We start from the raw sequence: 10,724 nt of genomic DNA, 5'->3' as shown, positions 1-10,724 counted from the left end.
TCCTCTTTGGGGCTAGTACGAGAGGTGCTGCGTGGCGTCGTTCACGCGTGTCTGTCGGTGGACGTAAGCGCTCATTTCTATCAAGTTCCGACCTGGATCCCGGAGTGCAATTCCTGGTCCTTAAGACGTGTGTGTGTTCGCACTTCGTTATGAGAGATGTCAGACCTACAGACTTGAAAAAATCGTTCGGGGGATCCCATATGCACTTCACCTAGACGCCATGACTGACATTCGACTGCTATCTTATCGTGTTTCCATCCGCCCGCTCCTCGGTCCAGCCATTGATCTATCTACTGTTGCTGAGGCAACGATATAATTTTAAGGGGAAAAAAAGGCAGCAAAACTATTCAAAAGTCATAGACTCAGAGAGATTGGAAAGATATTAAGCAAACCCCCACTGGCCACGTTGACCTTTGCCTGGTAGGATTTTTTTTTTCGTTTAGTATTTCCCACGTTTTCTGCAGTAAACACCTATTCCTTTTTGTGATCAAGAAGAAATCCATTTTAATTCTTTCTTAACACTTACTTATTTATTGAGAGAGAGAGAGAGAGAGAGAGAGAGAGAGAGAGAGACAGGGAGCGCATGCGCAAGCAGAGAAGAGGTGGAGAGAAAGAGAGAGAGAGAATCCCAAGCAAGCTTGGGGCTCTCAGCGCTGAACCCTGTGTGGGGCTGGAACTCATGAACCGCGAGATCATGACCTGAGCCCAAATCACAAGTCGGACACTTAACCGACTGAGCCACCCAGGCGCCCTGAAAAAAATCCATTTGAGATTAAAAGAGAGGGGGCTCCTGGGTGGCTCAGTCGGTTAAGCGTCTGACTTTGGCTCAGGTCATGATCTTGCAGTTCGTGAGTTCGAGCCCCGCATCAGGCTCTGGGCTGACAGCTCACAGCCTGGAGCCTGCTTCAGGTTGTGTCTCCCTCTCTCTCTGCTTGTCCCCTGCTCGTGCTCTCTCTCTTTCTCTCTGCCTCTCTCTCTCAAAAAAAAAAAAAAGCATTAAAATTTTTTTAATTAAGAAAAAAAGCTTTGTCCTTTGTGCGATTGGAATTTCTTCCCTTGGGGAAGGGAAGCAATGGAGAGGTGAGCAGAGACAAGGGTAGGGAGGGGGAAGGGGTGGCTGCGTCCCCTCCCAGCAAAGCAGGAGGCCGGGGAAGAATCAGATGCCAGCTGGAGAAAGAAGAGGGGAGGAGGTTGGCCAGAGACCATCAGTTCTGGGCAAAACCCTCACCTGCCTTGCTAGAAGAAAGTGTTGTGGTTACCAGGGTCCCCCAAGGGCAGAAACAATGATCCCCAAGATGATGCAGCAGTCGCTGGGGGGAAGCAGTCCGTTGGCAGCTTCTGAGACCGGCCAGGGCTTTCGGAACATGGGGATCAGAGTTCAGTCCTGGGGATGCGGCTTGAGCTCCCCAGGAGAAGAAAAGATGGGAGGGGCCAAGGAAGTACAACAGAAGCAAACTGCCCCCCCCCCCAACCTCCTGATCCTAAGAGGTGTGAGCAAAGGGCTCAGAGGGACACCCCAAGGTGAGAAAAGGAAAAGGTGGTCAGTAAAAGGGGGAGAATCTCATCACCCACAGCACTCAAGAAGGAAATTGGGGAGAAGGTACTGGAGGAAGAAACCAGGGTACCGTGTGTGTTTTGTCTAGGTGTTTATTTCTATGAAAAGCTTTTTTTTTTTTTAATTTTTTTTTAACGTTTATTTATTTTTGAGACAGAGAGACAGAGCATGAACGAGGGAGGAGCAGACAGAGAGGGAGACACAGAATCAGAAGCAGGCTCCAGGCTCTGAGCCATCAGCCCAGAGCCCGACGCGGGGCTCGAACTCACGGACCGCGAGATTGCGAGATCGTGACCTGAGCTGAAGTTGGACGCTTAACCGACTAAACCACCCAGGCGCCCCTCTATGAAAAGCTTTAATAGATATGCGAATGGCCAGTGAGCACATAGAAAGTTGCTCAACATCACTAATCCTTAGGGAGATAGCATTTCACACCCTTTGGAAGCTTATTATAAAAAATGGAACAGAGAACAGTAAGTGTTGGGCAGCCACTGTGGAAAAAATCAGAATTTTATTCCTTTTTAAGATTGAAAAGGAGGGGCGCCTGGGTGGCTCAGCGGTTGAGCCACCGACTTCGGCTCAGGTCATGATCTCATGGTTCATGAGTTCGAGCCCCACGTTTGGCTCTGTGCTCACAGCTCAGAGCCTGGAGCCTGCTCCGGATTCTGTGTCTCCCCCTGTCTCTGCCCCTCCCCTCTCACACTCTGCCTCTGTCTCAAAAATAAATAAAACATTAAAAAAAAAAAAAGTGCGGATTTGAACAGGTATTTGTACATCAATATTCCTAACAGTTTGATTCACAATAGCTTGAAGAACTTACGGGAACAGTCTTGAACTGGACCCTTAAAAGCATTTACGATGGTAAAGTGGGTCACCTGGGCTGAGAAGGACCAACCTCCTGGAACAGGCAGTAGGACGGAGTAAGGACCCCCCTGGCTCAGGGCACCAATTGAAGGTAAAACCAGTTGAACCAGTTTTAGGGTGTTCTTCAGGAACATTCAGCTTTCCGGTGGCAGTTGAGAAGGGCAGGTTGGGTTCACCTGGCATGGGGATTTGCCAGGTGGACACCGCAAAGGAAGGGGAAGCCAGGTGCCATGAGGACAGTCCCCCAAGGGCAGCAGGTGTGCACCGCGAAGCTCTGCGTCTGGCTCAAGCAAACTCCTCGCCCATGTGGCCGGCCAGGCCTCTCTCTTCGGCCCTGGGATCCAGATCCTTCCTTCCTGCGATGCTGTTGGCTTCCCCTTGCGGCCAGCTCCCTGGGTTCCCACGGAAGGGAAGAGTCCCGGGCAGGTGTACTAGGTATTTAACCTTCATGGCCCTCGAGGGCCATGTTCGACCCTTGTTCCTGTCTTGGTTCGCTCACGTGGGCAGGGAGAATTCCACGTGGTGATTCAGGGCCCCGGGGCGCCTTGGCGGTCGTGTCGCGGCCCCAGCTGCTTCTCTTGGATCCTTCGCTGCTGGTCGGAGACAAGGGGAATAGGAGGGCAGAGAGGCTCGCCCAGGAGAAGTGGCCTACTTAAGGAGTCACGTGGTCCTTGCCCGCTGCAGAGGGGGCGGGGGACTGGGCAGTGTGTGCCCAAGATGCGCCCGGATGGCGGGCGTACTCACGGTGCCTCTGTCGCGAGGGCCGGGCGTGTTCGGTGAGCGGTGGGATCCACCTGGGGAGGGGGGAGGCGAAGGCTGGAGGGCACGCAGTGCTAAGGCCGGGAACGGAGGGTGGGAAGGAGTCGCACAATTGTAGCCAGGGAGGGTCCTGGTGGGGAGCTCTACACACAGAGCTGGAACTGGTGAAGCCCAAGTGGGAATGCTCCACGGGGCGCCTGGGTGGCTCAGTCGGTTAAGCGTCCGACTTCGGCTCAGGTCATGATCTCGCGGCTCGTGGGTTCGCGCCCTGCGTGGGGCGGTCAGCACCGAGCCTGGAGCCTGCTTCTGAGCCTGTCTCCCTCTCTCTCTGCCCCTCCCAGACAGGTGCACTCTCTCTCTCTCTCTCTCTCTAAATAAACCTTAAAAAAAGTTTTTAATTTCTTTTTTCTTTCTCTTTCTTTCTTTCTTTCTTTCTAGTGTTTATTTATTTTGAGAGAGAGAGAGAGGCAGGGAGGGGCAGCGAGAGAAGAGGGAGAGAATTTGAGGCAGGCTCCTTGCTTGTCTGCACAGGGCCCGATGCAGGACGGGATCTCAACACACAGTGAGATCACGACCCGAGCAGAAACCAGGAGTCGGAAGCTTAACCGACTGAGCCACCCAGGCGCCCCCAGTTTCTTTCATTTTAGAGAGAGAGCACGTGCAAGCAGGGGAGAGGGGCAGAGAGAGGGAGGGAATCTTAAGCAGGCTCCGCGCTCAGCGCGGAGCTGGAGGCAGGGCTCGATGTCAGCATAGTGAGATCATGACCAGAGCCAAAACCTATGGTCCAAAGTCCAGGGCTCCACCGACCCAACCACCCAGGCGGCCCTAAAAAAGTTTTTCTGCACATACAGTACTCTTTCTGCTTTCACACTCTGGCCATGTGCCAGGTTCCGGCCTAAGCTCTTTGTAACTATTCGCTCATTTATTCCTTCTAACAACCACATGAGGCAGGGGCTCCCCCACGATCCCATTTTACAGGCAAGGAACAGAGAGGTGCCAAAGGAACAATCACCCGCTCAGCGCCAAACTGCGAATAGGGAATAGGGCGGTACTGGGATTAGAACTCAGGCCACGCTGGCGCCCCCACCTCGGGAATCTCCCAGTCCCCTCACTCGTTGAACACTCACTGGGCACCCACCACGCGCAGGCGCTGAAGGAGGTCGAGGGGTCAGTGGGTGCAGGCGGCCGGGACCGGAGAGGGTCGGGGTCTCCGGCCCGAGCCCCGAGGCCGCTGCGCTTGGCGGGCGGGCGGGCTGCGCCGGTGCTCGGCCCCGGTCGCCGCCCGGAGTAGTCCCGCCCCCGGGGACCGGGCACCTTTGTCGGGTCACACGCTGGCGCCGCAGCCTGGGGGCGGTACCTTGTTCCCGCTCTAAGTGCTGCGGCAGCCTCGACAAGCCAGTCGGAGGGCCAGCCGTTAGCGGCTGCCAGGCCAACGTTGGGGGGCGATTCGCGCCGGGTCGGGCGGGCGTGGGGGACTTGGGGGCGCTGTCGGGGGCGGCCCTGCCGCGGAGGGACCCCAGGGGCCGGGGGACCACCCCGCTCTCTGCGCACCCCCGCCCTGCCCCTGCCGCGGGGCCCAGCACCCTCTCTCGAGGAGGGGGAGTGGCGCAGGAATCCCGTCGGGCCGGATTCCTCACCGCCAGGACAGGAGCTGGCCTCGGAATTTGGCCCCCGGCGGCGGTGGCGGTGGGGCTGGGGGGAGAAGCGTCTGGCCACAGCCTCCCGGGACCCAGAAGATCTTCCAAAGTTGCCTTCCCCTTTCTCCTTCCTTCTCTCGCTCTGCCCCGGTACGGGGCATGCTGAGAGGCTCTGGGACCGGACAAGGTCACACGGAGGGCCCCCAGTGGGGTTCCACCGACCTCTGAGTGGCTTCTTCAGGCCGGCTGGGGTTGGGGGCTGCCAGCTTCCTTGCTTCTAGGTCGGTGGGGACAGGGCTAGGGGCACGCGGGCTGGGGATGGGAGGCCCTCCCAGCAGGAAGGAGCCAGACCCTGGGCCGGGAGAATGGCGAGTGTGGTTGGCACAGCAGTGGCCGTAGCATCCTGGGTCAGCACGGTCACTCACTCCCACCTGTGACCCTGGATCTCAGCTTACCCATCCGCACAGGGCATCCCTGGATCCTGCTGGTCGTTCTACACAGAAAGGAGAGCCGTCCCAAAGCCACCTGGCACCAGTTCAGCCTCAGAGCCCAGGGCTGACTGAGGAGACAGGAGCCCAGGAGGCTGCAGAGTCTGAACCAAGGTTTCTGGACCTCTAGCCCAGAAGCCTCCTCTCCGCGGTATGACTTTCATCATACGTAGGATCTCTTAAAAAATGCATTTATTGTGTTACAAAAGTAATGCATGCAAGGCACACACACATACACACACACAAAACAAAAAGCCACAGGGCAGGTTTGCATCAAATTTGGAAAGTGAGTTTGAAAGGTCTGCTCTAAAACCCAGGCTCTGGGGGCACCTGGGTGGCTCAGTCGGTTAAGTATCTGACTTCTGATTTCAGCTCAGGTCGTGATCTCATGGCTCATGGGATGGAGCCCATGTCGGGCTTGGCACTCAAAGTGTGGAGCCTGCTTGGGATTCTCTCTCCCTCTCTCTCTGCCCCTCCTCCACTCTCTCTCTTTCTCTCTCTCAAAATAAATAAACTTAAGAAACCCCACCCCCACAGGCTCTGGGGACACAGCATGTGCTCTGGGAGGGCCGTAGGGAATCACTTCCCATAGCTGGATGGCCACTGCCCAGGTTCTCCGACAGGGATCTCGGGAAGGCTCTACCAGCCCGTAGGACCTCAGATTTAGATTGCTGCTGTCAGCTCTAAATAAGGACAACCAGATTCTCACAGAGACAGGTGGCCAGGCTCGAAAGACGTTCTTCACGCTATGCCCCTTCCCACGGTCACTTGTGAACAGTAAAATGATCTTGTACGGGAACTTTTGCATGTGGGATACAAACATAGACTTGTTCAGTGTAAGGCCCATATTGCCATAGCTCCCGCGGGCCTTGCTCTCCTGGTGGCACCTGGGATGCGTTGCTACAGGTGCATCCTTCCTGACCACAGGTGATTATGGTCTCCTCCAGCCTCTGGGAAGCCAGCTAGCAATCAGTTGAAGAGCACAGCTACCCTTTGCGGGGCCCTGACTCTGTGGCCAGCCCTTTCTCTGCCTGCATCAGTGACACTCCCCACCCCCACACCCCTGCAATAACGCTCTAGGGTAGGAACAATTATCTTCATCTGGCTTAGAGAGGTAGGTGACTTGTCCGAGGCCACACTGTGAGTGGAGGCACAAGATGCACAGACAGGTTTTTACCCTTAATGCTATACTCAGGGTCCCTGCAAATGGAGGATGGCGGGAGGGAGGGCCTGTCCCATCCGCCAGACACGTGGGCATTCAGGTCACCTGCTTTCCTTAAACCCTCTGGGACCTAAGCCCTGCCTGTGGCCTTCATTCACTGAGGCTGGGTGCATGGCAGGAGGCCACCGAGGAAGACCACACTCGCTCTCAGTGCTCAGAGGCCTCCAGGAAGCTGCCGGGCCTGCCCAGTCTCGAGCTAGCTGGCAGAGCATCCTGGGGTGGGGTCCAACCCAGGTACTCCGTGAAGGGGCCCAGCTCTGTTACTCTGCCGGCGGGGGCTGAAACCCAATCGTGAGCATGTAGGATTTCAGCCTGTTGGCCTGTGAGTACTCACATCAATATTTTAAGGCTCGGAAAGGAAGTAAGGGAGCCTGGTCCTGGGGGCAGCCTGGGAGGGGGTGGTGAGCACAGCCCAGCCGGCCCTCTAGGGAACCCCCACTGCGCCAAGCCTCTGCTGCTTCCTGGGCCAAAGGTGCTTTTGGTGCTGACAGCCAAGGCTCCCCTGTATTCAGAGCAAGTCCTGGTGGGTCCCCGGGTTCTGCCCTTCCTAGCTGCCTGCTGGAGATGGAAGTGTTACACTCACTTCATTGCTATAGTTCCGAAAGCCCAAAAATGCCGCATAATACAGGTAAAGGACACGGCATAGGGCCTGCTCCTATCAAGTGCTTGACAAACGGTCCCTCCATTTCCAGGGAGGCAGACTCAGAAAGCCCTTCCTTGGATCAGGCCTTGCGGTTGCACTTGGTGGCAGGGCGGTGGCCCGTGGGACCCTGGTCTGCCTAGTGGCCCCGGGGACTCCCCTGGCCAGTCCCTCAGGCCAGAGGAATCAGTCTGCGGGAATGCCTGGGACTGGACAGGGACCTCCCGATCTACTGTCTCCCTGAGTCCCTATTGCTCCTAAGGCCGACCACCCACACCCTCTTTGTCTGCTCTCAGAATTCAGCATCCATCAGAGCTTTTGGAAATTTTTTCTTCTTTTTTTTTTTTTTTAAGATTTTATTTTTGGGGCACCTGGTGGCTCCGTTGGTTGAGCGTCCGACTCTTGATTTCAGCTCAGGTCGTGAACTCACGGTTCGTGAGATCAAGCCCCACGTCGGGCTCTGGGCGGATAGCACGGAGTCTGCTTGGGGTCCTCCCTCTCCCTCGCTCTCTGCCTCTCCCCGGCTCGTGCTCTCTCTCTCTCAAAATAAACAAACATCAAAATAAATAAATAAATAAATAAACTACAGTGTAGTGGAAACATAACTTTGATGTATGGCACCGGGAAACCAAAACGTTCATTTGAGTCACTTCACTGTGATACTTGCTTTATCGCGGTGGTCTGGAACCGGACTTGTCATGTCTCTGAGGCATGCCTGTGATCCCCATTTTACAGCCGCGGAAACTGAGGCTCAGTCCCAAGTCATACAGCTACTTAGTGAGGAGCCAGAATCATCCAGGCAGAAATATTTGACTGTCTACAATCAGGGCCTGCTGGTCAAGATCTCTCCTGGAAGTCCCATGTGGGGAGGAGACTGACAATACACAATAAACAAACAGGGGATGAGGGGAGAGGCACAGTGTGGCAGTGGGGGGGACAGTGTTGCTATTCCTTATTGGACCGGGAGCCAGGCGTAGCTGTTTTCCTCATTAACCCGTGTGGCCAAGCCTAATGATTGGTGCACTGAAGGCACTTGATAAAAATGGAAATTGAACCCTTCCTAGAACCACCTTCAACCCGGTCACATTTCACTTCCGTCCGATACACGGACATGTGGGCTCAACACTTTTTTTTTTTTTTTTTTTTTTTTTATAAAATCAATTCCCAGCGGGGGGCTTGAACCCCGAGATCGAGAGGTACACGCTGCACCAACTGAGCCAGCCAGGCGCCCCTCGGACTCAGCAACTTTGATACCCCAGTCCAGGTGCCGGACAATCATTCAGATTGTTTCCAGCCTTTTCCAATTACGGATGGTGAGGCAGTGGACAGTGCGACGATGCATGGGGGCTTCAGGCTTTGCATGACTGCTTGGGAGAAAGTCTTGGGAATGGGGTTGCCAGGTCAAGGGTCATGAGCAGATTTATCACTCTGGGTTTCTCCTTGTGGATCGTGATGGGTCTGGCACTTTTCTGGAGTGCCTACTGCACGCCAGACCCCGTCTTCACTATGCATCCTCACAGGTGACTCTGGAAAGCGGACTGCGTGGAAAATGCCTTCTCAACCCTCTAAAGCCTTGCTCAAGAGGCAAGACTGGGGAGGCCTCCCCTACTTCTATGGCAGAATTAGTCTTTTTTCATTGTAAAACCTCTTATTTTAGCGTTACTCTAGGCCAAGCTTCCTCAGTCTCCCCTCTGGTGGAGGGGTGGGCCCTGAGTGGCCAAATGAAGGATGAGCTAATGAGAGCTACATTCAGGACTTTAGCTTGCCTGCAGGGGAGGGAAGTTTTATATCCTCTTGGAAGTAATGCTCTTTCTTCACACAAAGGAGCGGGGACACCTGCCCTTGCCTCTCATCTTAGCCGAGGGACCTCAGCTGAAACACGCAGACCCTGCAGGACTCAGTCTCCACGTCTATAAACGGAAGCAATAACAGATAAAAACTTTTCCAACACCTTTAATAAGGCATTGTTTTCCTCCCACAGGGAACGGCAGTCCCATAAAGGCGCCTGTGGGTTCTAATAGCTCAAACCAGCAGACGCCAGGGTTATTTCAAACAACAGAGACCCAACCCTTACTTCTAACGCCCTTTCCTCCCCGCCAGGTTTCTGGCATTCCTGAGATTACTAGGCGGGTGCCAGGGGACAGGGGGACAAAAGGTCTGTCACCTGGGTAGGCCATGGACACGGTCCCACCCCTGCAGTGGTATTTTTAGACAAAGTCCTTGGCTACTTTATCTAAATGGCCTGACTGAAGACCTTGAATTTTCAGCTTTTCAAACATCCAATGGGACTCCCACCCTGCTTCCCTTCTAAAACGCCCAGGCTACTCCCAGGTCCTCAGTTCAGTGTACAGGCCCACCTCTACAGCTGTCTTGTCAAAGCCCCCTTTTCATTATAATACTTTTGTTCAAAAAGTCCACTTTTCTTGGAGCAAGTTCAGCCAAGCACACACGATCTAAAAAGAGATGTTTGCTTCTGGCCGACTGTGAAATCCCACACAGAAGCCATTTTCTGTAATCCAGGCGCTTAATTTCCTAAGCAGCCTGGGAAACCTCTTGTCCCAGCTCACGTCCCGTAAAATAGGATCTGTAATTTTTATATTTATCTGTAACCCCCTACCAGAAAGGATCGGGGCCACGGGCTCAAACAGGAGTGAGGGACAGAGGCCGGGGTGGCCAACTGGAGAAGGGGCCCTCGTCCCCCTCCGCGGGCAAAGGTGCGTTAGTCACGGTCACGCGGCTGCCTCCTGCGCGGGGGCGGGCGGGGCGCGTCCACAAAGCCAGCAGCCCCGTGGCACTCACCTTTGGCCAGTGATCCGCGTGGCTGCGGCGGCCCCGCTGCGGGATGCCGCCCCGCCTGCCCCGAGCCTTCAGTGCCCGGCGTCCTCAGCACCAAGGACAGGGAAACTGAGGCTGCGGGAGGGACCCCCCCCCCGGAGGGCGGGGTCCCTTGTTCAGCCTTGAGCCAATCGCCTCTGCCCTGTTTTCGGACCCGGGGAAAATAATTCCTCCGGCTCTGGGTTGTTCGGAGCGCGGCCACGCCTCGCAAGGAGCCGAGCCGGCGCTGGGAAATGTTATAAAAACACACCCACGGAGCAGCAGAGAGAGGTGCCTTGCCCCAAGGTCATGCAAAAAGAGAAGCCAGCCTGCAGGCACTAGCTTCCTGCCTGCACCCTGCCAGGCCCCGGCTTCAGATGTCCTGGGGTTCCCAGGGGTCCGAGCAAAGTTTCGGCTCCCAGAGCCAAGCCCGGGCTGCCCGAGGCTCAGGGGCCGGAGGCTCCCACCGGGCCCCCGCGCCGCTCTCCGGGCGCCCCCGCACCTCAATTGCTGCTCTCCAACCCGGCGACCCCCGGCTCCGGCTCCACGCCCCCGCCCCCCGCGCCGGCCCCGCCCCCCGCGCCGGCAGCGCCCGGGGCGGGGGGCGGTGCCGCAGCCTATAGGGAGGTGGCGTGGAGAGGGCGGTGGCGGCTGTGAGGCCAATCGGCGGCGGCCGGCGGCCAATCAGCGGCGGGCTCGAGGGCGGGCTGTGACGCGGGCGGCGCTCCTCGTGCGGCGGCGGTAT

General features: G+C 56.1%; 1 protein-coding gene across 1 annotated transcript; it reads right to left on the bottom strand.

Moving 5' to 3' along the window:
- Positions 1–2,242: 2,242 nt before the first annotated feature.
- Positions 2,243–6,150, bottom strand: LOC121023740 (tRNA (guanine-N(7)-)-methyltransferase-like). The gene is made up of 3 exons (XM_040465798.1): positions 6,013–6,150; positions 4,191–5,092; positions 2,243–3,213 (listed from the first exon to the last, which is right to left on the bottom strand). Exons 1-3 carry the CDS (start codon positions 6,148–6,150, stop codon positions 3,072–3,074), a joined length of 1,182 nt encoding a protein of 393 aa, XP_040321732.1. The 3' UTR covers positions 2,243–3,071.
- Positions 6,151–10,724: the final 4,574 nt, after the last annotated feature.

Source organism: Herpailurus yagouaroundi, unplaced genomic scaffold (genome assembly GCF_014898765.1).
Source record: "Herpailurus yagouaroundi ecotype Mexico unplaced genomic scaffold, PumYag 569, whole genome shotgun sequence".
Lineage (NCBI taxonomy): Eukaryota > Metazoa > Chordata > Mammalia > Carnivora > Felidae > Herpailurus > Herpailurus yagouaroundi.
This window is presented reverse-complemented; position numbering and strand designations above follow the sequence as displayed.